This window comes from Desmodus rotundus, chromosome 7, assembly GCF_022682495.2.
Source record: "Desmodus rotundus isolate HL8 chromosome 7, HLdesRot8A.1, whole genome shotgun sequence".
NCBI classification, from domain to species: Eukaryota; Metazoa; Chordata; class Mammalia; order Chiroptera; family Phyllostomidae; genus Desmodus; species Desmodus rotundus.
In genome coordinates this window covers 21,708,841-21,736,793 of record NC_071393.1, presented here as the reverse complement: position 1 = coordinate 21,736,793, position 27,953 = coordinate 21,708,841, and the positions used below count along the sequence as shown (strand labels likewise).

Here is a 27,953-nt window from a genome sequence, read left to right as displayed (position 1 = left end):
AAAGAGAAGGAGAGAAACATCAGCGTGTGGTTGCCTCTCATGTGCCCCCGACTGGGGACCCGGCCCACAACCAAGGCATGTGGGGGCACTCAATCCACTGAGCTACACCAGCCAGGGCTGGCCCATGCGTTCTTTAACTGAGGCGTGTTCCCATCAATGAAAGGCCTTGAAGTGGATTTGGCCCAGCCTAATTGCTTCACGTCCTAGGAATGGCAACTCCGACGCAGGGCTGGGCAGTGGCCTTCATCTGTGCCGAGCTGAGAGGATCCGATCGGATCCGATCTGGGGAGGCCAAGCCATTTTCCAGACGGGTTCTCCCCACATTCCCTATCCTTGCATTTCTGTGTCAGGATGGGAGACAGAGGTGATATCTCAGAAAGAAAACCCAAAAGGAAGGGTGGTTTGGCCCTGATGCTGGTGAGATAAATTGGATTTTAAAAATTAAATCAACCTTTTTCCTGCTCACTGGAATCACGTCTGCAGCAGGAGCATCTTCCGCGTGTGGCCAGGGAGGAAGAGATGGAGGCGCTCAGTGAAAGGATGACCCTCCAGCTGTTTTAGGATGAACGATAAACCAAGTCCTTACGGACATCAGAGAGTCCATTCAGTGGCCATTTGGGATCACCCACTGTGTCCTAGGTGGGACTCCCGCCACTGGGGGCACGTGGTGTCTCACCAAAGGTGTCAGCGGGGAGCCCAGCACCCACTTTCCTTGCGGTTGATTTCCACGGAAGGCAGGAGAGGCGGCTGTCCTCGCCCAGCCAGCCTCCGCGATTAGTATGCGTGAAGAGTAATTAACTGCTGCTGTTGGAGAAAAGACACTCGCCTTCTTGATGGCGCCTGATTATTTATTTTCTGGTGAGGGCGAGAGCATGTTAGGATTTCTGTCTGAGCCTCAACCCTGCCCTCCTCCTCCCTTCTCCAGAGAGGGGAAGCACAGGTCCCGCTGCAGACTGGAACGGTGCTGTGGCTTCCCATTAATGCCTTTCTTTTGAAAGAACAATGAGCCACCTTAGCCCACAGCTCAGCAGCTCCACACCGCGCCCAAGCCCTCATGCATATTCATCTTGCTTCAAAGAGCACAGCATGGAATATGCAAATTAGCCAGGCAGGAGCTGGTTGGCATTTTGATAATAGCTTTGTCTGAAAAACCCCAGAGACATATGCACCTCTAGTTCCTCTCTCCCCCTCCCTCCATCCTTTTCTCCTTCCTTCTCTCTCTTTCCTCTACCCTGTGTCCCCATCCTCATTCTGTCCTCGGCTCTCAACCTGCCACAGAAGAGGACAGCTAATGGCAGAGCCAGAGAAGCAAGTCAGGGAAAGAGCCAGGTATCTGCATTCCAGTCCGCTGTGTTTCCACTTTATCCTCTCCCTCTTCCTCCTTGAACAGGCGCGTTCCGCTTTTCCCCTTACAGGAGTGGGACCTGGTCTGACAGCGCCCCTGGCCCTGGCCTGTCCTCTGCTCTCAGTGGGCCCCCTCCCCCTTCGTCTGGGCTCCCATTCCCTCCCTCTCTCCCAGAGATGAGCTCCCTTCTCTTTGTTCTTCCTCCATCTTCCAACCTGGTTTTTCCCCTACCCTCTGCATTCAAGCCTGGAAAAACCCAAGAACCTGGCCTTGCCCTCTGACAGGCTGGAAGGAGTCACCTGAACAGGCTGAGGATGAGGTGGGCTCGGATGTCAGCTGCTGGCACTGACCTCACACCTCAATCTAACACGTGACCATTAGCAACCGCACAGTGGACTTCCTGTTGCCGCCTCTGCACCCCAGTCTGTGGACAGTCCGCACAGGCCTCTCCCCCAGGCTAGTGCCCAGCTCCTAGAACAGTATGCGGAGCCACTTCTTCAGCTCAGAGGACCTAGGTCCTTCCCTCCCGCCAAATGTACATGGCTCAAGTTAGGAGCTGATGGGCTGCGGGGAGGATGCTGGGAGAAGCAGGCTAAGGTTTGAGTCCGCGTCTCTGAGTGCTGTTTCATCTGGGACCTGAGCGGAGAGGAGCTAATGCCATGCCGGGCTGCTGGCGGCTCTGGGGATTTCAGGAAGCGGGGGCTTCTCCCTTGGCTCTGAAGCCAGCTCTGGTCAAGCCGAGCCTGAAGGAGACAAGTTACCTCCCAGGAGGAGCACGTGTTTGCCTTTGGGTTGAACCCCAGCTCTAGTGTATAGCAGCCAGATAATTTACTTAGTATCTTTGAGCCCCAGTTACCTCATTTTGGACACGGGGACAGTAATATTAACAATAATACTAGCAAAACGTCCAGGGTTATTTGCAATAATCTACAGTATCTGGCATATGCGCTATGTGCTCCATCCATTGCGACTTTGATTTTTACTCCTGCACTTTGAAAAGCATAGAGACCCTAAGGCCTCCTGAGCCCGGGGGAGCTGATCATCTTTTCAATTCATTTGACACAGAACCTGAAATTAGAAACGAAATGACTCAAAATGACAGGGTGTGGCCTGTCCCCCTAAAATCAGCCCTATTCCTACCCTTTATCCTCACAAAATCCTCCTCGCTGGTCACTCCATGACACCTGGCACCTGCTGATTTTAGAGCCGGGGGCCTCGGGGAACTCTGGCCGAGGAGACAAATGAAGAGGCAGGAGTTGTCATATTCATGTTCATTCGTGCAAAGTGGTGGAGGAGTGATGGTCAAATGCAAGTTTATTTTGTGCTTAGAGAAAAGATTGTATTTTCATTGGCGAGAAGACAGGTAGGGTGACAGAGGGGGAAGGACAGACCCCAAACTCCCTCAGAGAAGCTGCAGGTGCTTTCTGATCAGGCCACACGGGTGGGGCAGGCGTACAACTCAAGAGGTTCGAGAAAGGTGTCTTCGATCTCCGGCAGTGCCGCTCCCTTGGAGTGAGGAAGCCGTGAAGACCACACACAGGTGCACAGTCTGGAGCGTTTCTCTGTCACCCCTGTGTCTGCGGGAGGCAGAGCTCAGAGCACTGGTGGAAGTGGGGGGGTTGGGTGGCTCTGGACAGCAGGTGGCTCTTTCTGCCCCGAGAGGCACTGGGCAATAAAGGGAGCTGGCAGTTTATAGTGCTGAGGACGGGGAGCCTGTAGGGGGTGGGCAGGTTGGGCTTACTGACCCTTTGTGACCTTTCCGGGCCTGAGACATAATTTTTTCACCCCAGGCAGGGATGCTTCGTGCAGACACTGCTGGGAGGGGCGGCCCTGAGAGCATCAGGCATTTTGGGCACAGAGCGAATGCTGTGCAGATTCTTTTCTGAAATCAGGCTTGGGTTCAGCATTGCCGGAGGGCTCTTAAAATGCACCTACCTTGGCCCCACCCCTGGAGAGTCTGATTTAGTCGATAGAGAGGGGAGCTTGGGCACCTGCCACTCCAGGAGCCTGCGGAGCAGTTGTTGAGGTCTCCTGGGGTAGGAGCTGGGCGGGGGGACAAGACGCCACTGGGCCTGGAGGTGCCAGGGAGACTCCTTCAGGAGAGCAAAGTTACTTCATCGCCTTCCAACATGTGGACACGCAGCAGCAGCCGGTCCACTGGGCAGCAAGACAGTGACGCCGTCTGGCCGGTGGGCAGGGCTTGTCCGGAAGGAGGAGCAGCATCCCTAGAAGCAGCTGGTCCGCGGGCCTGGAGTTTCGCAGAATATTGGTCAGCCGAAGGGGAACTTAGCGCCCCGTCCTCTGCTCCTCTCAGTGAGTGAGTGAGGAAGAGAATGCATTAGATGGTCCCTGTGTGCAAGGAGAAGTTATTGGCAGCATCTTGGCCAACTCCGGGGGAAACCAGTGTTCTTCCTTTTCCTGCAAAAAAAGCATGGAAGGCCCACGGGTGAATGGAGTCCGAGGTGTCCAGCCTTTTGGCGGCTCTGGGCTGCACTGCAAGGAGAAGGGTTGTCTTGGGCCACACATTAAATACACAAACACCAACGAAAACAAAAACATCTCATAATGTGTTAAGTAAATGTACGACTTTGTGTTGGGCCGCATTCATAGCCATCCTGGGCCACGTGTGGCCTGTGGGCCACGGGCCAGACACCCCTAGGCTACAAATGAGTTTGGTATGATGAAAATTCTGCAATATTGGGGGGGGAAACAACCACCCCAAAATTCACAAAATAACAGGTGGATGTGAGACATGCGCACCGTAGTGAGTTCCCTGAATAATGCTTGGGTGCAATAAGATGAAAACAAATCTGAAATGAAAAGGTATAATGAGAAACACACAGCTGAAGGGAATTGTCTTAAATGGCTGATTGTAATGAGACGAACATAAATCGCAAGGCTTGTAATGAAATGGAAAAAAAAAATTCCTGCCTGATAATACTGGGTGTAATGTCTACACCTGAAATAAGTGGTCTCAGTGCACTGCGTGTAATGAGATGCATATAATTTTAAAGAGTGTAATGAGATGAAAAATAAATCAAGCACTTGTCTTAAATGGAAGCCGTACTAAGATGCACACACCTGAAGGGCATTGTCCTAAATGGGTTTGGTCTAATGAGATGCATTTCATTTGCAAAGGGGCTAAATGAGATTGGCTCAGGGAGAGGCTGAGAAATAAAAAAAGCACAAGATACCTACACTTGAACGTGGTATAATAAAATCTGCATCGTCTGTGGGATGGAAAGAAGACGCCAAAGTGGAAAGGCACACAGAGCGTGATGCGATCGGCTTCCCTCTGCGGGTCCTCAGGGACCCCTCGGCCTGTGCTGCTCTGCCAGGTTGAATTATCCTCTGTCCCCTTCTGGTGTCAGGCACAGAGTAGGCACCTGGGAATGCTTACTGAATGCGTGATGGGCTCAGGGCGCTGCAGTTCATATAGCGAGAGGAAGTTAAAACAAGGACCTTCTAGAGGCAACTGAAAACGGTTTTCTGAGAACGATGTTTCTCGGAGTCTTCAGGCATCTTACCTAGAACCTGGGGAAAGGTGGGCGTGGGGCCCAATCTGCATTTATAACAAGCGGCCCAGGTTGCTTTGCGCCCGGAGGCTCACGACAGCCTGCAGAGGGCAGGTGGGCCGGTAACACCTGAGTGAAGATGTCTGAAAAGAGACACAGGTGCACTCTGCAACTGATGGCAGGAGTGTCTTCACTTCCACCACCAACACGTCATCTCTGTGGGTTCTTTCCCCAAAGGCAGAGCCTGTCCGCACCATCTGTTTTCTTACTCTTGATGGAGCAATGGGCAGACAGAAATAGTTCCCTTCTTAAAAACAACCACTCAGCCCTGGCTGGTGTGGCTCCGTGGGTTGGGCATCATGCCAGAAAGTGAAAGGTCACCGGCTTGATTCCCCGTCTGGGCACAGGCCTGGGTTGTGGGTTCAGTCTCTGGTTGGCAACCGATAGATGTTTCTCTTTCGCATTGCTGTTTCTCTCCCTCTCTTCCCCTCTCTCTAAAAATAAACAAATAAACTCTTCAAAAAATGCCACTCAGGTATTGGAAAGGCAAAAAAGGGTGGGGGAGGGGAAGGAGAAACATAACTAATCAATGAGCCAACCAATTAGGGCCAGCCTGATAATGAGTGGCCACTGCCCCTCGGTTTCAGTGTTGAGGCGCCCCCGTGGCCCCTGTCACAAGGCCTGGAGACCACGGCGTAAGGAGCAGCCCAGCCACACCCAGCTGCAACCGCATGCGAGCAGACGTCCCGAGCTGCCTGATTGCTTGATGTTTTAAGAGAAACCAGGAATCTGAATTTTTATGTGTGAGCTTTTAACTCTCAAAACCCATTGAAAAACAATATACAGTCCAAACCAAACATGTCTGCAAGCTGAATTTGGCTTGCGTTCCGTGTTTGACCTGAGAACCTCCGGTTCTGCCCCCCCCCATCCCCAGAATGCTAAAGTCTGAGGTCACGCCTGGGACGGGATCAAATCTTAGCCATTAGGGGACATCCTGAGCACACGTTCAGTCTCAATCTTTTTTCTTTTTTTTAGAGGTGCTTTCCCTTTCTGAAAGAGGAATTTTATTTTATTTTTAAAAAGATTTCATGTATTTATTTTTAGAGAGAAGAGAAGGGAAGGAGAAAGGGAGAGAAACATCAGTGTGTGGTTGCCTCTTGTGCACCCCCTACTGGGGACCCGGCCCACAACCCAGGCACGAGCTCTGACGGGGGATCGAACCAGTTTGGGTTCGCAGGCCCGTGCTCAGTCCACTGAGCTACACCAGCCAGGGGTTCAGTTTCAATCTTGCACGAGAATGCAGACTTCCTAAAGGCGAGAGAACTCTGTCTTTGTTGATCACGACTGTGTCCTTGGTACCCAAAGCTGGCCGGGACAGAATCGGTGCTCAGTAAACACTGAGCGAATGAACCCAAGCAGATGGCCACGTGACAGCGCCACGGCCCGCGTCTTGTCCTGGCCGAGGCAGTAGGAAGCACAGCTCTGGGCCTCAGCTCCCTTGGCTGGGAATCTTCCAACCTGAACGGTCCAGGATGGGGGTCGGGGCCAGCAGTTAGTCCGAAGAGTTCCCACGGCCCCGACATCAGGGCTCTGTTTTGGGGGTGAAGGAACTCTCCCCCCCACTTCTCCCCGTGCACACTGTCCCATCTCTCTTACGTCCGCAAGGACTGCGGCACACCGGTTTGGGTTGGATGGGATTTGGATCGTGCACAGAGAGAGGATCCTGCCTCCTCGAACATAACCACCTACCTCTCGAATGACTTAGGAAACCTCTTTTCCAGTTGGCAGCATGGCCGAGAGATGGCAGAACGTGGGAGAAACACTTAGGAAGGGTTGGGAGAGGCTGGGGCAGGCTGCTCTGTCGCTTCGTAGAACAGAGGTCCCTAAAGTGTGTTTCATGGAACACTCCTATAATTGAATAGGTATGACTTTCCAAAGGCAAATAAACTTGGGGAACAGGTTAAACAAAGTTAAACAGTTTTCTTTCCTGCGGGTCTTTTCAGAGGCTTTATATAGTAATGTGCCTTTTGAAACTCCACTAGCAAAACATAGTATCGGTTCATCCTAGACTAATTTGGCCATGGAATTTTTTTTGGCTAGCTTATCTTTTAACAGCGTGTTCTCTGGAAAACACTTCTTTGAAAGTCCACCCTCTTCCTGGCTCTGGAAGTGGGGTTCTAAGGGAGCCTCTTCTTTCCGCTCTCCAGCCTTGCCCCACTGGCTGGAGGCCATTTGCGGAGCTTTCCAGGTGTGACGGGAGTGGGGGGTGGGGTAGGGGCTGGGCTTGGTGAGAGCAGTGACCTGCAGAGCCACCACCACCATCGGGGCTGCTGCAGGTAACCAGTCCCTTCCCCATCCTCAGCCTGGCTCTAGGTGTCCACGGGTGAGAGCGCACTCCACAGCCTTTGCAAATACGAGCGAGGAACTCCTCCTGCTCCCAAGCGAAGCTCTGGACTTCTCGGCTGCAAGGCAACAGGGCCGGGGGAAGGACACCTCTAGGCTGAAGGTAAGAGATAGCCTGCCTCTCACTCACCTGGGGAGATAAGAGATAAGCTGCCCCCAAGTTTCATCTTGCCCCAGGGGGTTTAGTGTGAATTCTGGGGTTCAAGGGCAGGCTCCCCTCTGGATGCAGGGCCAGGACTGAAGGTGGTGGTCAGAACTTGCTCTGGGATAGGGCAAGGGTGGGCATGCGAGGGCAGGGGTGCAGTGGGGCACCAGCATCAGTGAGGAAGACCCTTGGAGCCCATGGTGGAGAGGGGAAAAGCAAGGCCTTTGGAGGGCGGTGGGGGCTGGTGGAAGAGGGCGGCCAGGTTCTGAGCTCCCCACTGCCCTGGGGAAGGTGGTCGAGAGCGGGCAACGCAGAGCTCTCTCCGGGCTTCTCTCCCCGTCTCTCTGCCTTAGAGCTAGACACATGTGATGAGTGTGCCAGACTTGGCGGCCTCCCTCCTGAGGTCACCAGAGAGCCCTCTGCCTGTCACCTTCCACGGAGGTATCAGGTCAACAAGGAGCAAGCTGCAGCCTCCTCTGGCCCACAGCCCCACTAACCACAGAGAAGAGAAGTACGCGGCGGAATTACGGTAGGTAATAAGATTTACTGGAAACTTCTCAGCCACATTCGCACTGGTTTGGTGGATACATCAGGAGGTTGCATAACATTAGGCAGGTGGAGGGGCTGGGAGGAGGCGTGGCACGTGTGTGCAGGTGCCTGGGCCGGGTGGGGTGCCTGTCCGCGGTGGTCAGTGGGTGTGTGTGCGTGGGTGCATGCGTGCGTGTGTGTGTGTGAACAAGAAAAACCAACCGGAAAAGGAAATGCATTTTGTCCCACTGCACGGTGCCAAAAAGCTAGACTTTCTCCTACCTGTGGCATCAAAAGGGAGTAAAAAATGATCGAATCATCAAGATTATAAATAAGGTTATTTGTTTCTCAAAAATCCCTATTAAAACATTAAATATCAGCTCTTTTGGGGAAGAAATACATTCATTTTAGGGAGACCTCAGGGAAGCCACCGTCCTTTGGCTCCACCCCAACCGGGTGGGGGAGGGGGAGCCCCCAGAGGGCCCTGAGGGTCCCCTCACGCTGAGCCAGGTGGCCACGCGCGTCCTGCCACGGACGATGGCTGACGCACAGTGTGGGAATGAAACTGCAAGTCCGCTCCACTGCACTCAACGGGAGACGCGCGCGGTCCTGCCTGCACAGCCAGCGGGGTGGGGGGGGGCGGGGCGTGCCGACCGTGGGAACTGGAAGTGGGGGTGGAGGGTGTGTGTCAGGGCAGACGGCGGAGAGCCTCCTCCCTGTGGGAGCCCAGGGCCCTAGGGCCATGTGTGATGCTGGAGTGCAGGCTGGGGAAACGGGCGGGGGCGCCACTCGGCTCTCAGGGGCCATTTCTGGGGGCTCCCGCCACACTTTGGAAATTGATGGGAGGAGGCATGTAGCACCTTCTCCAACCCCTGGCTCCTCACTGGGCTGGATGCTTCTCTCCAATGTTTCTTCTGCCTCCTCTGAAGGATGGAATGAAGAAGAGAGGTGGAGGCTGCTGAAGCGAGCCTGGAGCAGAGGGCGGAAGAGTTCCAAGCTAACCTGCACCCCCCCCATGGTCTGTGGGGGGTGGGGGAACAGACGAAGAGCTCCACCTGAGGGCTGGAGCATCTGGGCTAACCCCCCACCATCCTGTTGTTATGGGGCTGAGTTCCGTGAACACCTAGGGGCAGGTGCGCTCCCCAAAGTCACTCTGGCGTGGCTGCTAGCCCAGGTCCTGCTGCCACCTTGGGTCCCGGAGACAAACCAGGTGCAGGGACTCCTTTCAATCTCCTACAGTTTGAGCTCGCCACCTTACCGTCTGTTTCCAGGAGAGAGGGAGGGAGGGAGGGAAGGGGAAAGAGCAGTCGGCTCTGGTGGCTCCATCCCTCTCTCCCAAGTCCATGGTTGCCTGAGCCTGGAGATGGGGCCTCGGAAGAAGGACCTGGAGCCTGTGGAATGCCGGTCTCACTCTGATCTGCAAGAAGTGATGCCTCAGGCCCTGCCAGTCCTCCTGCCATTGGCTCGGTGTTCTGGCCCCCTCCTGCCCTCGAATGTCTCTCAAAGGGGCTGAGAGAACCTGCAGAGGGGTGCAATGCAGCCCCCCTTGTCTCCGCCTCTTCCCCTAACTCTGTCCCCTGGCAAAGGCTCTCTGCGAACTGCACTGATCTGCCTCACAGCGCAGGGCTCGTAGACGACGGCGCAAGTCCTTCCATCGGGGGCCCCGGTGCTGTCTGTCCACGGGGCTCTGATGAATCCAGATATCACTCCTGCCTGTCCACGCGGGCAGCCCCACCAAACCGAGTCCTCCGCGGCTCTAGGGGAGTGGGGCTGGGGTACCGTGGAAGCTTGGGGGTTGGGAAGGAGCAGGTGTCTCCTCTGCGTTTTTTCAAGCTACTGATTTTGGGAAGCTGGGGCCCAACTTCCTCGGTGCTGCCTGCCCACGTCCCCTTCCCCCCACCCTGAAACCCTCCCGGCGACACTCTGGCTCCTGCCGGGCGAACGGTGCCATCTGGGCTGCCAACTACTCCAGGGAGTCACTGTGTTCCAAGCCCAGGTCACTGACGTTTGTCGTTTGCAGCTCGTCAGCCTCCTCCTCCAGTTCCTCTTCCTCTTCCTCTTCCATCTCATCCTCATCCTCTTCTTCTGTCCCGTCCAACGAGTCCTCATGTGCGGCCAGCATGGCCTGCTGCATGGCCATGGTGGCATTGTCTGAGGACAGGGACTGCAGGTTGTCCAGGCTGATGGAGCCTGCGTGAGAGAAGAGGGCGGGGTCAGGCCCGGTGGCCTCAAAGGTGGACAGTGAGCAGACCAGCTCCCGCGGTGCTGAGCTGGACAAGTGCCGGTGTGAAGCCGCCAACCCTGAACTTGTCAGCCACCCCAGCCCAGCCTGAGCAGCAGTACCCCTAGTTACTATCACCGAGTGTCTTCTCTGTAAATGTGTTAAGTACTTTTGACTTTCTGACAATTCGGTAGGGGAGTGTCGTTATCCCTTCCAAAGAGGAGGACACTGAGTCTCAGACGGTGACGTCACTAGCTCCAGGTGACAGGTGTGAGAGAGCTGGCATTCTCTCCCGGGCTGATCTGGCTCAGAACCTGGTTTTTCCACTACACCTCATGGGACCATTGCCCGTCACGCAGGAACCGCCTGGCAACCGCATGACGGCGTGTGTGCACGAAGGCATGCACACACACATGCAAACCGGCACTCCCCCTCCCACACAGAGCCATCCGCACAGCTGCCACAGTGTCTGGCTCACTGAGTTGCCCACCGTGCGCCGGGCCAGTGGCAGGCAGAACAGTGCACGTGAAGGCGAGAGGGAGCAGCTGGCAGGGCAAGGCCCTCCCCAGCCTGTTCACGAACCGGCTGCCTGTCCGGCGTTTATGGATGGCACTCGGGAAGCTGTGTAGACACCGCCTGGCCCTAAGCAACTTAGGGTGGGTGTGGGAGTGGGGATGGGGCTCTGCGGAGCCCCCACGGGCTCAGATGGCCACAGACTCCCACTCGTTCTCGTGAGATCGCTTCTGGCTTATTAAAATATCTGCACAAACACCCCCTTCTTTCCGGCTTACACACACTCTTTGATGGGGACCAGGGAGGGACAGGGGCCCCTGCCTCTCCGGCAAGCAGAGGCTCAGCCCTTGGATCTCTGTATAGCTGTCCTGAAGGACTTCCGGGGGCCTCCCGCCCACCAGCCCCCAGGCGGGAGCCCACTGGGCCCCAGGCCTTACCATCGGGGCTCGTCCCCGGGGCGCCGCCCTGCTGCTGCAGCACCCCCGCAGCAATGGAGTTGGGCCAGAATCTTTGGGTGGGCCGGTGCTGCGACTTGATCTTCTTGGCTTTAGGGGCGGGGTCGGGGTTGCTAGCGTCCAGCATGGGCTGCAGAATGCGCCTCCGAGCATTGATGAACCTGCCAGGGGCGAGGGCGGACCCCTGGTTAGTCACTCCTGGGCGGCGGCGGCGGGGGTGCGTGCCTGTGCGTGCGTGTGCGTGTGTGTGTGCAGAGAGGGCTAAGCTGCTTCTAGACTCTCAACAGCTGATCCGCTGTGCAGAACAGACTGGGTCTGATCTGGGGTGTGGAAGCCCAGCTGGGAAAAGGCCCTGGGCACAGAGGAGCTCAGGAATCACTTGGTAACCACACAGCAGCTCGGGACAAATGCATGAGGACGGTCAGACGTGTGCACTCGAGACTCGTGAGGGTCAAACAGAGGAAGGGAGAGCCCCCTTCGTCAAAGGCACCAACCTCTGTCTTCTCTGCAGGCAGCCGAGGGCTCAGATCAGGGAGCCAGTCTTTGGGTGCCCTCCCCTCCAGCCAGACTGCTCTCTCTGAGATTCGTGGGACAGCCCAGCCAGACACAGAGAGGGGAAACTGAGATCCCTGGCAGGTCAGAACGGCCAACTCTGCCTCTTCTTTCTCCCTCCTGCCTCTGCAGATGTCTGGTCTGCGGTTAGCTCATGTAGGTGAGGGGTAGACCATTGTGTGCCTGGGTTTTCTATCCAGTGACGTTCCTGGAGCCGCTTCCCAGCAGAGGGCGCTGAGAAGCTGCAAATGTAGCCACAGGCCTGTGTGGATCCCGGCCTACAGCTTCGAGTCCAAACCCGGGGACTGGCGCGGTGCTGGCTGCAGCTGAGGCAGGACTGGGCATTCTGGGCTCTCCTCCCTGCGGTGCACTCCCCTGCCAAGCAAGCGCCCTCGCATCTGAGAGCCTTTGGGCGGGTGATGCTAACTCACCAGTTATTGACTTGCAAGAGGGTGAGGTTTGTCTGGGCCGCGATCTGCCTCTTCTCATCCTCCGTGGGGTAGGGGTGCTGAAATGAGAGGGGCAGGGCTAATGTGGGGGACACGTGGTGGCCTGGCCCCCTCAGAGACCATGCCCGCCAACAGGCACTACCTGGACGAGGCAGCCCCAGTGGTTTGGAAGCCCAAGCAGGAAAGTGGAACGTTTATCCCTCTCAAAGAATGGGCCTATGGCTTGGGGAGTGGCTGCCCCCTGCCTCTGGTGCCACAATCAGGGGCGCACGGCTCCCAGCGCAGCCCCCCATCAGGGGACCTGGGTGGCTTCCCTGCAGTTGGATATTGATCGCCTCCAGGCACTTCCCGTCCTCCGCACTCGGTCCTCTCCCCACACCCGGCCCTGCAAGCATCCCGGGAGGTAGGAGATCCAGAGAATGACCCACACCGCTTGTAACACTGATGACCTGTCAGCCCTTTTCCTGCACTTCCTCTCGCGTCACTGAGCACATGGGCAGCACTCAGTGAGACGGGCCTGCTAGGCGGCGCCGTCCCCACTTTACCGAGGCAGAAACTGAAGGCCTCACCCGCGTTCCCTCCGCGGTGGCCCTGCTTTGGAACTTGGCTCTTTTGATTTGAGTCCAGGTCTCCTCCCATTGCGTCACGATGCCACTCTACTAGACCGGGCCAGTGGCAGGGTGGGGGCAAGCGCAGGAGGGGCAAGGGGTCTGCCACGGTCCCTAGAGCACCTAATCCATGCACCAATGCCACGCGTGTCTCCCTCAGAGACTGTGGCAGAGACCATGTCCTCTCGCTTCATCATCCGCATGCCAGTGATGCACGATGGCTGCTGAGTGAGAGAAAGCGGAGACAGCACTGGGGGCCGTGGTGTGGGTTAGGAGCATCCCGGAAGGGTATTGGCCAGAGGGTAGGGAAGGTTGAACAGATCACGTTAAACTATGGGAGAGTTTTGAGGGGCAGTGGGAAGGGGGCCTTCCCAGCTACCTGAGGGGTGGAGAGCCACATGATAACTGGGTCTCTGTGTCTTTTCAGGCCACCCAGGAGGCCCGAAATGCAGGGGTGATGGCTGTTTGAATGGGTCAGTGCGCTGCTCTGAGAGCCGGAGGGGATTCCGGGGCTCCTAGGGCAGAGGGCTACGCCATCCTCCGGCCAGGATTCTGCCTTGCGGTTGAGGTGGCGATAAAGCGGTGTTTGGGCTGTCCAAAGTCCCGAGGGCTGGGCCTCTGAGATTCCGGCTCCACCCCGACTGCCTGGGAGCTCCCAGGCATGTCTGTCACTTAACGCTGCGCCCTAGAGCTCTCTAACGATTAAATGAAATTACACTCGTGAAGTGCCCGGTAAGAGGCGGTTCTTCATGTTGCTAGTTTTGGATGGCGTCGGCACGGTGCGTAAAGCTCTCTGAGGAGCGAGTCTGAGACCAACAACCTGGGGGGGCCTCATTATTGGTGACAATGGCGGCCTCAGCACCCCACCCGGACGAATCGGAATCAGGTGGTGTTTGATTCCCACCTCTGGCTCAACCGCGGAGCCAGGGCACAGGCCCTGTGAGCCGTACAGCATTAAGACGCTAACAAGGAGATGCACACCCGTGTCGAGGAGCCCGTTTCATCCTGGTTGGGAGGAAGCTGGTGGGGCAGGCTGCAAGGAGAGGCTGTGGGCCCCAAGGGGCAGAGGAGCAGGGGCCCTGTGCGTCCCGACACCTTCTGGGGAGGGGTGGCGCCCTGCCCTGCCACCTGCTCCCTGGAGGTCCCATCCCCCTTTCAAGGAGCCAGCTGCCTTCCTGTCCACGGCCAGCAGGTCTGAGAACACAGCAAGACGTTTTAGCTCTCTTGGGCCCCGCGAGGCCCTCTCGTGCCTTCATGCCTGTGCACATGCCGTTCCCTTCGCCGGAATGCCCTTCCCCCTCTTCCCCTGCCTGAGTGAATCTGTCACAGAGTGGGTCCTCCTGAGGCCTTTCCCAGTTCCCTGGGGCAAAGTTAGTCTCCGCTGAACTTGAACGACTGCATTTAGCCCACTCTGTGATAACAGGTGTCTCCCCGCTGTTCCCGGAGTTGATCCCGGCCAGGGACCCAGTCTTATCGGACGTGTCCCCAGCGTCCAGGCCAGTAAGAGGCAGGACGGATGCTCAATGTTCGTGCGTGGAACAGATGAACGGGCCAACACAAACAGGAGATGGCTGGCTGATCTCCTTGGCGGAGCAAAGCTGGCCTTGCCGACGGTGCTGGCCCACCCACCTGCAAGCGCGGGAAGGCCGCCACAGCCGGGGGCCCACTGGTGGAAGATGCACGGCCGTTAAGAGCTCAGTGGGGAAGGTTCTAGGCAAAAGGGAAAGCCCTCTATTCAAGGGCAGTGTGCAAGGCCGCTCGGTGCTAAGAGAAGGGTGGGCTGGGCTGGTCAGGGAGGACTCCCTACGGGCGTGGGCCTTCCATGGACTTTTAATGACCAAGCCGCCCTAGTGAAAGAGGGGATGGGCCTTCCAGGCGGGAGCCCTGCACGAGGACTTAGGTTTAAGCCAGTCGGATGGAAATCTCTTCCACTGAATGCCGTCCAGCCTTGGCGGGGTGGCTCATATGGTTGTAGTGTCATCCCATATGCCAAAAGTTTGCAGGTTCGATCCCCGGGCAGGGCACATGCCTAGGTTGTGGGTTCTATTCCTGGTTGGGGTGCACGTAGGAGGCAACCAATGGATGTTTCTCTTTCACACTGATGTTTCTCTCTCTCCCCGCCCCCCCACCCTCACTTCTCCTCTCTTTAAAGTCACTGGAACATATCCTTGGGTGAGGATTAAAATAAATAATGGAAAATATAAAGGAAATCTTTCAGCCTCCCACAGCAGGGTAATGCTAGCTGTCTCTGGGGGCTTCTGGTGGGGCCTTCGTGCAGAATGGACATCACTAATCCACAGACTGACTTCCCCGTTAACTGGGGAGGGGCAAGGGGGGGCATAGAAGCTGGCTGGCTATTCTCTGAGGATGAGGCTGTTAACCCCTTAACCTCCCGGAGGGCAGGCCCAGCGCCCCTCCCTCCCGGGCCCCGTATCTCGGGAGGCGCGTGTCGGAGGCCGTGGGGCGAGCGGCTCGGGGGACAGGTGCATTAGCCAGCACATTCCTGGCACCAAGTCTGAGGGGTCATGGGAGCAGTCCAGCTCCGCCACGCCTCAGACCAGATGGTTCTGGAGGACACAGTCAAAATAGCCTGGCCCCGAACAGGCCTTGATTCGGTCAATGCTACTTTTAGCACAGTTGGAACGGTTGGGGCCAAGGACAGGGCGGGGGATCAAATGAGACCGGGGGAGCCATTGCGCCCTGGCAGCCGCTGCCCAATGACTCCCCGGAGGAACCCCACGCAGTTGGGGGTGGGGGGGATGGGGAAGGGCCCGGCGCCGGCACCGAGCCGCACGTGACTAGCCGGGGCTGCCTGGTGGCTGAGAGGGTGACCTCCGGAGAGGTCAGGTCCTGCACCCACCCCCTGCAGCTGTGTGCTGTGTGACGCTGGCAATGTGCTGCGTCCCGTCTTCCACCCTGCGCTCCCTGGGCTTTCACGGAAACTAACAAAAGAGTGTCTATCACTGGGGCGTGGGGCCGACCGGACAGGATCACACAGGCCGAGTGTGGACGCCCCGCTGGCTCCCTCTGTGCCACGTCACGACGCCTCCCAGACCCCCTCATGCTGTTGCGTGTTCAGTCTCCAGAGAAGGGAGCTGTTTGTTTATCCAGAGCAGGTGCTCAGAAATCCAACCTCAACTGTTCTCCGCCCCTCTCTGCCACCTCCTTTCCCAGCCCCACAATTCAAGTCTCATCTGGGCTCTGTTGAAGCTGGAGGCATCTTTCAGTTTGAAAACAGGTTCTGCCCCGGGTCTGGGGTCTGAAAGAAGCTTGGCCAGGGCTGGGTTATAGGTCCCTGGCCACTTCAGTCACTGAAAGCCCGCCCCAAGATCATCCTTCCATCCTTCCACCTCGTAGCCGATGCCGATAAGCATGCTGGTGGCCAGATCACCGAGGGCCACACACGTGGGAATGAGCAGCCTGCCAATGTCATCACTCCATGCTGGCGGTGGGGCAGGACAGGAGCCACCGTCCCCTTCCCATTTCCAGCTGCAACCAGCACGACCCGGGAATCAGACACGCCCTTCTCACTGTGGACCCAGCGCCTGCTCTAGGGGGCTCAGGGGCCAACCAGAGGGAGGCAGCATGGGGGCGGGGGTCCCCGAAACAGACCACATTTCATCATCAATGGCAGGGTGCACCTGACTCCAGAGGTGCTAAAGTGGGAAAACAAGCCTTTTAGAGCGGGGAGAATCACCCAGGAACTCGCCTCTCCTGCTCTCGCTGCCCTGGCTCGGAGCTCCCACTCTTTCTTTCGCCCGTTTTTGCTCCCCGCCCCCTTACGGTGGCGCGCACACAGAAAAGCACTGAGAACCAAGCTTCCTATGTTACCACAGCCGCCCATGCGGTCACCACCCAGGTCAAAAATAAGACACTGTCAGCACCCAGGAGCCCCCTCCGCCCCCTCCCAACCACAGCCCCTGAAGGTAACCTGGTTTTTATGGCAATTACTTTCTTGCTTTTCTTTCATTATTTTAGTATTCATGTTACACCCTCAAACCTTACGGTTGGTTTCTGGACCCTAGATAAACGAATTGGGTAGGGTGCAGTGTTTCAGTCCCCAGTGAACTCCTTTAGGGTGGTTCTGTGTAACTGTAGCAGTTCATTCTCATCGCTGTGTAGTTTCCCTCCTGAAAACCTTCTGTCCTCCTTTCTTCACCCTCCCAAAGTCTCAAAGTTATTCTCCCTCCCTCTGGTTGTCAATTGATCCACCCCTCACACTGCTGCAATGCTGGTGTCTTAACCTGCCCCCAACCCCTTAAGCTCATTCTGATCGGCCCCCCTATGAGCTCTGAGTGCTCGCCCTGCCCGGGATTCCCCGGGTGGTTTGTTCAGTGGTCTGTCACCCCAGCCAGACAGGCTGCAAGTTTTTGAGGAAAGGGGCTGCACCTTCCTTTCCACCCCCACCTCATCGGTGGGGAGACAACGCCTGGCCTGTGGTAGGTGTTCACTATGTGTTTGTGGAATGACTGATCATAGGGACCCAAGGGGTCACTGGCCCTTGTCACCTTCCCTTGTGTATCTGTGTGTGTGAAGGTGGGTGGGAGAGGGTGGGGGAGCTTCAGGGATCCTGCCTCGCAGGGTCGGGCTGGCCGACTTAGTAATAGTGCTGGTCCCGCCTGGGCTGTTTCACGAGTGTTTGGGGGCGAGCAGGAGGTGGGGTACTCAGGAGTCTGTTGGGGCGCACCGCTCAGCTCTCCAGAGGAGGCTCGGAGGCAGCCATGAGAAGGGGGTGAGAACGGGGGTCCGAGCCCCAGCCTGCCAGCTGCGGCCCTGGTCTCTCACCCACCCGAGACCTCCGGCTCGTTCCGAAGCGTCCTCTTCTGTAAAATGGGGAGAGGATTCCACCTCCTCAAGGCTGTAATAAAGATCAGACGAGTTCCTATCTGGAAGGCACTCAGAACGGTGTCTGGCGCACGCGGCGGGGTTGCTTAAATAAATAAATAACAAGGAAGAGAAATCTGCTGCCCGGTGCACGTGGCCCCGTCTCCGTGAAAACCACAGGCCGTTTCCCCTGCTGCCCTTCTGCACAGGCCCGAGTGTGCTCCTTTCTGCCAGAGGGCCTCACCTCCAGCTCGCGGGGCTGCGGCTGCCCCTGTGCGCACACGGTGGGGCATTTTCTCCTAACCTGGATCTCAGGCTTTTGGGGCGGGGGGTGTTGTGAGGTTGGAAATCTCCCCTGGCCATTTTTCGGGTGGGGTCTCTAACTGCAGGCGCCCAGGAAGTGCTGTGGGGCGCTGCGCCTGTCCCGCTCACCACAGAGGGGGCGAGCAGCGCCTTTGGTCAGAAGGAATCCAAGTGATTCCTCCTCTTGACTCTCAAGCTTAAAACCTAGCCACCCTTCCAGGCCTGGCCGCCATCCCAGCTCCTCCCCCAAACCCTGTGAACTAACACCCCAGAGGCCTCCCCACCCCAGGGCAGCCTCACCCCCAGGGCAGGAGGACTTCACACCAGAACTTTCAGCCAAGCACCCGAAGTAAGTTACAGGTGTGCTGAGACTGTGTCACCATCAGCCCCGAGGGTGGCTCGGTGGACGGAGGCCGGGCAGCGGAAGTCCCTGGCTGACGTCCAGTGCAGGCAGCCTCGTGAGGTTGCTATCACTTTCCATGTGCACCATCCCGAGAAGCAGGGGGTGGGAGGGGGGGGCTTGGCTGTGCGGTGCCCGGTCACTCGGTCACTTGGTGTGGCAGCCCTCTGCTCTGGAGCTGTGGAAGGTCCTTCTGTGGCACACAGGCCCGCCTCCCTACGCGCCCAGCAGGAAAGCACAGGCTGTCCCCTGAGGTCGGATGCCCACAGCTCTGCCTCTCCCCCGCCAAGAGGTGTTTCCACCACATACCAGGGGCCTGGAGTTTTGGGCTGACTTTGAATACTGCAGACTCCTGAATCCAGAGTGTGGAGGGCAAGGACTGGGCATGCGTTCTCACTGACTCCCCCGGGCCCCTAAGCAGTAGGAATCATTACCCCCATTCCACACACGAGAAACTGAACCCCGAGGGGTCCCCAAACTGGCCCCGGTCATGCAGGTGGTGAGGGGCAGAGCCAGGCTCACACCCTGCATGGAACACCACACTCACACTCCACACTCCGTCGCTAACCACACTCACACTAACCACACTCACGCACCCGAGCACCTGGCAGGTATGGTGCTTTTTAACATGTTGCTGATCGTCTTTGCCACAGGTAGGCCTTATTACGTCCACTTTATGAAGAGGAAATTAACATCAGAGAAAATAATTGACCTGTCCAAGGTCATGTAGAAAATTAAAAACATGGAGCTGGGTTCGATCTCAGGTCTGTCTGCCTCCAAAGCCCTGAACCACACGCTTCCCTGAACCAGCGAGTCCCTTGTGCAGACCGAACACCCCGGCACTGTGCCCCTTGGTCATATGACATGTCTCCTGTCAGTCATCTGAGCAGACACCCCCCGTCCTGGCTGCCCTTCTCTGGGCACAGCTCGCCAGAGAACCTTTGGAAATCTGATGCCCAGTCCTGGACGCACCATTCTGGTGTGTGACCGGCGCAGGTGGTCGGAGTCCTCCCGTGTCTCCTGATCGCCCCGCCCTCGAACCCTTGAGTGCGAGTGTTTTATGACAGCGCTTGACGGCACCATGGCTCTCAAGGTGGGAGGAGCTCTCAAGGTTTGCAATTTATTCCCCTAATTAAATCGCCGGCCCCCGAGTGCTGAGATCACATCACATACACGGAACCCAGGTGTTCGTGGGTAGGTATGTTGTTTGGAACTTTGGTCACATTTCCCCGTGGAAACAAGTTGTTTTAAAAACAGCTGATTTCCGGGCCAGTTAGCTCAGTTGGTTAGAGCGTAGTGCTGATAAAAACAGCTGATCTGTGGGCTAGCCTCGAAGGCCCATTTCGTTAAAGACCTGTGTTCTGGTGGAGAGGGGCCCACAGGATGCGGGAAGGACAAACGAGATCTTCCTCTTCTTTCAGGGGACAGAACTAGGCCTGGGTAAACTCTGAGGTGGGTAGGCGCCAACTTTGTCAGCTTCTCCTGCTTTGCAGCCCTGGTGACACATCCCGGCACCTGTCCTCACAGGGCCCTTGGGCTTTCCTGCAGCCACAGGGTTCTGAATCTGAGGCCTTGGCGTCTTGAGGTTCAGGGCCTAGTGCCCTGAAACTGTGTTTGTGATGATGTAGATCAAGCCTTCATCAGATTCTCAGAAGGGTCAAGGGCCTGGAAGAGGTTAAGAAGAATTGCTAGAAACATTCCTCCGGCCCCCCCATTCTGGCTTGCCAGCTCAAAATGCTGCATGAAAAAATGTCTAGTCTTCCTCTCTGCCACTAACAAGCACTGGCTCTCTTCCCACTAAGCTGGTCTTAGCTGAGTGGGAGTAGAAAAGCAAGCTTTGGACTAATTCATACTAAACTGTGAATGAATAATAGCCTCCTGGACTCTCTGAGGCATCTGCTTTTGGCAGGGATTGGATCACTTTAAATGGATCTCAGATGAGCGGAATTTTAGATAACGGGACAACGGTAAAGGAAAAAGCAGACCAGATATTCTGGGACAAGGGCGGTCCAGTCTCTCTAAGCCATTTTCTTGCTTTTCAAGGCTTTCTTGCTTTCTCTTTCACAGGTTCCCCAGGGGTGTCCAGACCTCGCAGCATTTCCCAAGGCAGGGCGGGTGGTGGGGACTCCCCGGGTGAGGCTGGGGGCGTTTGCCACCACAGCTGCGTCTCTGTCAGGACAAAGCGCTTTCACTCCGTCATCTTCTTCATCTTCACGAGAGGGCTTTGAGCTGGAGACTGTGGTCCCCATTTCACAGCAGAGAAAACTGAGGCTAATGGGATGACGTCAAGCAACTTGCTCCAGGTCCCCGGGCTAGATAGAGGGGGCGGGGAAACCCAAACCCAGATCCTGCCTCCGGGTGCCACGTCCTTTCCACAGACTGTACCCGTTCTGCTGGTTTCTAGTCAGGTGGAACGGTGGATGCTGTAAGCGGGTCTCTGGCAGAGATAAATGCAGAATTCCCTTAGGACTTCACGCAGTGCTAGGCGCAGTGAGGGGGGCGAGGCACGGGAAGACTGCTGAGTGACTGACGGCAACCCTGAGGTTCGGGGGCAACTGGCTGGACTTTGCCTCCTCACGCCTCCGTGGCCAGGAGCCCACAGGCAGGGCCCATGCTGTACTGGGCGTGCCGCTGCCCCATTGCCCCTAGAGGGCTGAGCCCGGCATGTGAGGCTCTAGTGCTGTGGGATCTGCCGGAGTCCCTCAGATACAGGGCGGGGGGGGGGGGGGGGGGGGCGGGGCTCAGAAGCACACGGAGGTTCGCAGCAGCATCTCCCAAAAGCCAGAAAGTAGAAACAACCCACCGTCCATCAGCGGATGGGTGGATAAACCAAGTGTGGCTCACCTACACCGTGGAGTGTTAGTGGTCAGCCGTGACCTGGAACGAAGCACTCACACATATTACGAGGTGGGTGGGCCATGAATACATTATACTCAGTGACAGAGCCAGTCACAAAGTATCACCTATTCTACGTATGATTCCATTCCTGTGAAGTATCTGCATCAGGTGCATCCACGGAGACAGGAAGCACATCCCTGGTTTCCAGAGGCTGGGGGGGTGGGTAGCTGGTGGGCACAGGGTTTCTCTCAGGGATGATGGCAACATTCTGGAAGCAGATAATGGGGGTGATGGCACAACTTTGAAATATACTCCACATCTCTGAATTTAAGTTTCACTCAGTTTAAAAGTGAATTTTACGGAATGTGAATTATATTTCATAAAAAGTCAACCAGAGGAGACTCCTGGTGCTTTTTCGTGAATACAGCAGCACTCCTGGGAGGCCCGGGAACTAGGCCTCGGCTCCGTGTGGCCGGGTGGAAAGCAGCCGCCTAGAAGACAGGGTGGGGGGACGGCAGCAAGCAGGGTGCCGCTGTGGCCCCGCTGGACGCCGACCAGGCCCGTGAAGGTGGTGGATGGAGGAAGCACAGTAAAGGAAGAGAGGTGAGGCGGCCTCTCCGCACCTGAAAACCGCAGCGGGGCCTGTAAAATCCTATCCTTCTGCCGGCACCGGGCTCTGTGCCTCAGCTGAAAGCTGGGGTCCCCTTTGCTTTACCTGCTGGGGAGCCCAGAGATGCTGTGGTTTCTTGGGTCACTGGAGAGGCAGCACAGTCTAGTGGGTAAGAAAGTGGAGCCTTGAGTTACACAGACCTGGGTTCAAATCCTACGGGGCCTTGGGGCCCGTGCTACCTCCTTTGGGTCTGGTTTTGCTGTTTGTAAAATATGGGTAATAGCGGCACCCACTTCCTGCGGGGGGCTGCGTGGGTCATGAGACGAGGGGTGAAGACGCTAACTCGAGCCCGGCCCGTGGCTGTGGTTAGCGAAGGGGCGGCTCCTTTGGCATGGCGGGAGGAGGCTGCTGGGGCCGGCTTTCCTCTGTAGGACTCTCCCCCCCCCTTCCCACACAGAAGGTTCTTGTAAAGCTGCTCGTGTGCTTGGGTGGCTGCAGCCCAGGGAACTGTCATATTCTGTATGGAAAGGCGCAGAATCACCGGGCAGGGCAGGGGGAGGCTGGGACCTGGAGCGGGGGACAGGCCAGAAGCTGGGGAAGAAGTGCGGCCTCTCCCTCCTCCCTCCGCCAGCGTTTCTCAGCCGGCCTGGGTTTGCTACGGAACCATTCCTTCCAGCGGGAGTTTAGCCTCTCCCAGCCAAAATGCATTAGCCAGAAAACGTCACAGGATTCTTCAGGGACCCAGAAGCAAAGCAGCTCATGGCTGAAAACACCCAGTCTCCCTGCAGCCGAACAGCAAAAAGGCTCCGGTTTAGTCTCCGTCCCCGGGGCATTCTGTCATCTGAACACGTTCCTGTGGCTGCTGCCACCACACAACAGTGGCGACGACAAAGCCTCGGACACAGGACACAAAGGATCAAAGACACGGACTTTTGCCCCAGAGGAAGAAGACAACAGGGAAAACCAGCATTTACTATAAAAGTTCAAAGTCTGCGGGTGGCACGATGCTCCCCGTTTCTTCCGTAAACCATCAGAACTGATGTCCTCACTGCGGCGGACGCTTGAGATGAGCGGCCCCTTTGCAGGTGCTCATTAGCTGACGTATCCGCTTATCGGGGAGTCAGCAGTGTTGGTATCGCGCTGGTTTATGCCAGTCACATGTACTGCAGTCATGAATGTAATCAACCGCTCTGCAACCCAATGAAATGCGAGCGCGAAAAGAAAGAGTTATTGTTACTAAACGCACACACAGCAACACCGAAACCTGAGTGGAGCGCTTTGCAAAGACACGAGACTCGAATTTGCTTAAAAATACCATACAGCGAGGCGCAGAGAGGCGGCTGTCAAGAGACTGGAATACACAATACAAATCCAGGAAGATCCTGCAGCCAGCCTACTTCCCAAATGTCAAAATTCTTATTCCATTTTAAGCAGAGATGGAATTTATAGATGTTATATTATAGGAGAGCTTTGTGGAAGTAAAATGACAAACTTTAATCAGGACAAGATCTTGGCCCGATACCAAAAGATTAGCGAATGAATGTATGTACCTCTTTTAAATTAAAGCAAAACGTGACTTTTTAATGATCGCTCCTTTCCTGAACCAGCTTTTCCCATTACCCCGGACACAGGAGTGTTGTTCCCGTTGCACCTGTATATTGGTGTCGCTCTTCCTTCTGCCCTCTTTCCTGAAGCTGCTGCCTGCCCCACGCAGTGTCACCGCCCGGTGGCGTTGCCCCAGAACCACAGCGTCAGGGTCGTTCTCCAAACCGCAGTGGGAACAAGGGAGACTTAGAGTGATCACTTGCGTGCGGGGCGAGCTTCAAGCCACGTCTCCGCTAGCAAATTCACAGTGCCCCTCGTACGCTAAGAACACAGAAACAGGCTAACTCCGTCTGACCCAGACTTCCCCAAACCCTTCCCGGAGCAGCACCCCAACGCCCTGCTGCCCACGACTCTTTGGGACTCACGGGGGCCTGCAGAAGAGGCACAGTGGGATGCTGCCCGGTCTTGCGCAATTCACAGCTGACTCCGAGACACGAGGCGTGTAGATATGGCACACACACCCACACGGGACGGGTAAGCAGCAACATTAGTCAGTATATCCTCATGGTGGTGAAATCGGCAGGGGTCACAGGTCAGAACTCCGGGTCAGCCATCCACCGCTGATTGATTTCCACACATTTGGGGCCTTAGCCTCAAAAACTTGTCCCACTGTTCCATAAAGTGCAAAGGGAACTAATGTTTCTTACGTGCAGCTGTGTGTCAGAAATGGGCTATCTCACTTAGCTTCCATAACCATGGAAAAGGGGTGTCACCTCCTCATTCAAGGAGAGGGGCCAGAGCGAGGGCATGGCTGCTGGCAGGCCTCTGTCCTCACCCCTGTCTGCTCAGCTTCCAAGCCCAGCTCCCGTCCCAGGTGCCCCGTCACCAAAAGCCTCTACAGCCTCCTGCCTGAGCTGGTGTTTGGGGGGTGGGCAACGCGGGGGGGCGTGATCTGTGGGCCAGCCCTGACCTCAGAGGACAGCTGTATCATGCAGCGTCCCTACAGTCTGGACTTGTCCCTCTCCTCCATAAGTTCTGAGTTCTGACTGAAAGGCCCAGAGGTCTCTCCCTTGTCCCCTCTCGATGGCTGCTGCGAGGACAGCCCTCACAGCGGAGGACCTCGCTGGGGCTATGCGCTTTATTAATAGCACCCGTGCTGTGTGCTCCCTGAGTTGGAGAGGGTCCGGGGGCGGGAGGGGGTGGGCGGAAAACCTTACTCCTGCTTTTCACCGAGTCCTCGGCATTGTCCCAGGTCCCTTTGGTGAAGCCCACCTGGGTTCCTCCTTCCCTTCTGCTTTGTGCTCCGAGTACCCCTCTCTCTTTTCCACCTTGACCTCCCTCTCCCACCCCGAGTCTGGCTGGGAGGGGCTGGGAAGCTGAAAGAAAAAGCCCTGAGCTACAGACGAGACTCAGCAGGAAGAGGTGAGAGCGAAGGGCGTGAGCTGAGATCAGAGAGAAGGCACAGCGGGAGGGACCCATAGGGCGAGTCCCCAGTCTCAGGCTGGTGAGCTGCCTGGGGGGGGGGGGCAGCTGGAAGATGGCGGAGGAGGAGCCCACGGTGCGTGAGGGGACTCGGAGAGGGTGTTGGCCTGGACGCCCAGGATCTGGGAACCTTGTCTCACAGCCGCCTCTCCCTCCCACACCTGCCTTTTCTGCCCTCACAAGTGAGTTTGTAGGTACGTCTGCGACTGTCCGTCGTTAAGAATGCACGCGGGTGGGAGGCCAGGAAGCAAAGAGAGGGGACTGAGATGCACTGAGCACCAGGGTGCCAGGGCCTTGGCCGTCATTTCGTTGCTTCATCTTCACAGGAGGGGGGCGTGGCCGGGTGACAGAGGGAAAGGTGAGGCCCAGGTGTGAGCTCAGGTCTGGCTGCCTCAGGAGCCCAGGCGCTTCCTACCGCCCCTAGGTCCCTCGGCAATACCTCCCCCACCACAGGGCTGGAGGCCGCTCTAGATCCGTGGTGGGGAGGGGCTGGGCTGCCCCCCTCTTGGGCACAGCAGGCCAGGGCACAGAGAGGACCCTCACTCAGGAGCTCTACTTCCCACAGCGGGCGGCTGGCCCTGGCCCTGGCCCCTTGGCTTCTCTCTTGGCCCTGGAAGTCCTTCCAAGCTCTTCTTCTCACCTTAACCCTCGGCTCTCCAGCCCCTTCTCTCCAAATTAGGTCGCCGTGTGTCCCCTGGGGGTGTTTTCCAGAGGTAGTCCCTCAGCAAATGTCTGGTGGCCCCAAGTCCCTGGAGTGGGGGGACATGTGTGGGGAGATGCAGAGGTCCACCTGCAGCGATTACCCCAGAGCAGTTCTTCCCATCCACCAGGCACCCCACATTCCCGAGGCAGGGTCCCCAAGATCGTGCGTCTGAGAGCCACCACCTCGGCCTGGGCCCCGTGGCTTTGGGAGGTGCTCCCGTTTCCCATGAGGGACCGTGCAGTGACTGACTGGCCGATTGACTCATTCCCAGAGCCACTGGACTGAGAAAGAGCTTCCTTACTCCTGGTTCTTCCCACACTGCCCAGGCCAGCTTACGTCTACAATATGGTCCCGAGTTTGGCGTTTGTCCGGTGTCTGTGTATCTATGCCAGGCCAGGCCACGAGCTTCCAGACTGCTGGGCGCCCACCTGCACTCAGAGAATCTACCTCCCCACCCAGGACACACACACACACACACACACACACTCACTCAGACCAGGCACTCACTGGCCTTCATTTATCGCGACGGCTTTGAATGGTGCTAAGGGACCGAAGTCAGTGAAGTGACGCCTGATGCTCAGCCGAAGGCCTGCCACTGCACTAACCCTGCAAACACAGCTGCCGTCTTGCTGGCGCGCACAGCGGGCCCCTTATAAACATCACATTTAAACCTAAGGCTTTGTCTCCATTTCACAAAAGTAGCCACAGAGGCTTACGGAAGCATTCGCTCTGCCTCACAGTGATGAGCTGGTTCAGAGAGGAAGCCAGGACCCCCAAATTCGACAATCTCAACCAGGGCCCCCCTGCCCTGCGCCTCATCGGGGGCTCTGGGCAGAAGGAAAAGGATACACACACGCTCGGCGTCCCCAGCAGTGGGGACTCTGGGAGACGGAGGGGCAGAGAGCAAACATTTTCTTCCTCATGAGAAGGGCGGGGGCCAGCGCGCTGCTGCGGGAGGAGGGTTCGGGAGCAGGACGCATAGCCGGTGGTCCCACAGAGCCAGACTCAGCTCACGAAACAATTCCGCCCTCAGCCCAGTGCTTAGGTCTCTTCAGAATACCTCCGCCCCACTCCCTCTTTGATGTCATTCCCCACTCCCGCTTCTTTTTTTGAGGAAGCAGCAGCAAGCACTAGAGATAGCCTCCCAGCTTCCAGTCCCACAGGACCCTCCCTTGTGACCTCGCCTCTCTGGAAAGTGACCTCCCCATCCCAGAGCGTCTCTCTGAGGCCACGCCCTCTGGAGCCCAATGTCCCCAGCATACACACACTCACCATGAGATGCTGGAAGAGCCAAGAACGCATGATATTGGTGGCATGCTTCGGCAAGACTCCACGTTTGTTCTTGGACTTCTTATCCTCATTGTCCAGGAGGGAAGTGAGGTCAAGGTTAACCTTCAGGGCACGTGGAGAAAAAGTGGGCATCAGCAGCCAGCAGCTAGGGGCCTGTTGTCATAGCGATGGCAGGCTCTTGCTGCCAACCCCCTTCCCAACTCATTCTAGGGCCCTGGGAGGTCACCTTTCCCCTCACCTCCCACAGGCTGAGGGGCTGGGGTGGAGGAGGGGATGAGAGAGGAGAAGGAGGAGGCAGAGCCGTGCACAGAACACAAGAGAGGTGAATTTGCCATAAACCGTCCATTTCTGGAGGCATCGACAGTTTGCAAAGCAACTGCCTGTCCGTGATCACGTGAGCCCTCAGGGCAGCCTGTAGGTTGGCAGGGCTGTGCTCAGTTACTCGTGTTAATCCCCCTTTTGTGGACAAGACTCGGGGCTCAGAGAGGTTCGGCGACTTATCCACAGGGACAGGGCTGCTGTCAGACCTCGGGCCTCTGGCCTCAGAGCCTCTCCCTCTCCCCTGCGCCCCCTTCTGCACGTGCTCTGCCTTGCTGAGCTCCAGAGGGGCTCCAGGGGGAGACCAGAAATAGGAAGAGCAGGAGCCTGTGATGTCACCCGGGAGGCTGCAGAATCCCAGGAGCTGGTAAAACCCCTCCAACACCCAGCTTCTTACCTGTGAGGCGTGGGTGAGGTTAGCTCTTAGAAGGGTAATGGGGACTGTGCGAGTTACTTGTGAGCAGATGGTACGTGGTTGCCCTCCCCCTCCCCCAGGCAGACAAGCACACACTCATGCACACTCACCTGTGTGTTCTGGATCTGGATGGCTCCCTGGGGGATTGCTTGGGTGACCACCTGACCCTGGGAGGTTACCATGGTAACTGGCTGGTATAAGGCTCCACCTGAGGAGACAACCAGTTTTCGGGTGCCCTGTCATGGGGGCCGGTGGGGGCGAGGGCATTCACACGTAAACACTTTCTGCTCTGGAGACCTTCGGCCCCTATGGAAAGGGGTGGGATGGGGCGTGGGGGTGGCACGTGTTGGGGGAGGGACAATAGCCTTGCTTGGCCTCCCAGGGTTCATGAGACTTTGACCCAAATCATAACCAAGTCTTGGCACTAACCACTGAATAACTTACAGAACCCTTTAGATAAGGAACCCAGCGGGCAGCCCCCCTCCCGTTTC

At 56.9% G+C, this 27,953-nt stretch overlaps 1 protein-coding gene across 3 annotated transcripts in view; it reads right to left on the bottom strand.

The window, feature by feature from the left end:
• Positions 1 to 8,090: 8,090 nt before the first annotated feature.
• The window catches only part of PKNOX2 (PBX/knotted 1 homeobox 2), a 285,563-nt gene continuing 265,700 nt past the window's right edge, over positions 8,091 to 27,953 (bottom strand). For all 3 annotated transcript variants that reach the window (XM_045192863.3, XM_024557448.4, XM_045192864.3), the window contains 5 exons: positions 27,573 to 27,670; positions 26,712 to 26,831; positions 12,109 to 12,185; positions 11,108 to 11,286; positions 8,091 to 10,126 (listed from right to left, as the gene is read on the bottom strand). In XM_045192863.3, the coding sequence (XP_045048798.2) occupies positions 9,900 to 10,126; positions 11,108 to 11,286; positions 12,109 to 12,185; positions 26,712 to 26,831; positions 27,573 to 27,670 (701 nt within the window). In that variant the 3' untranslated portion in view covers positions 8,091 to 9,899. The remainder of the gene's footprint in view (positions 10,127 to 11,107; positions 11,287 to 12,108; positions 12,186 to 26,711; positions 26,832 to 27,572; positions 27,671 to 27,953) is intronic.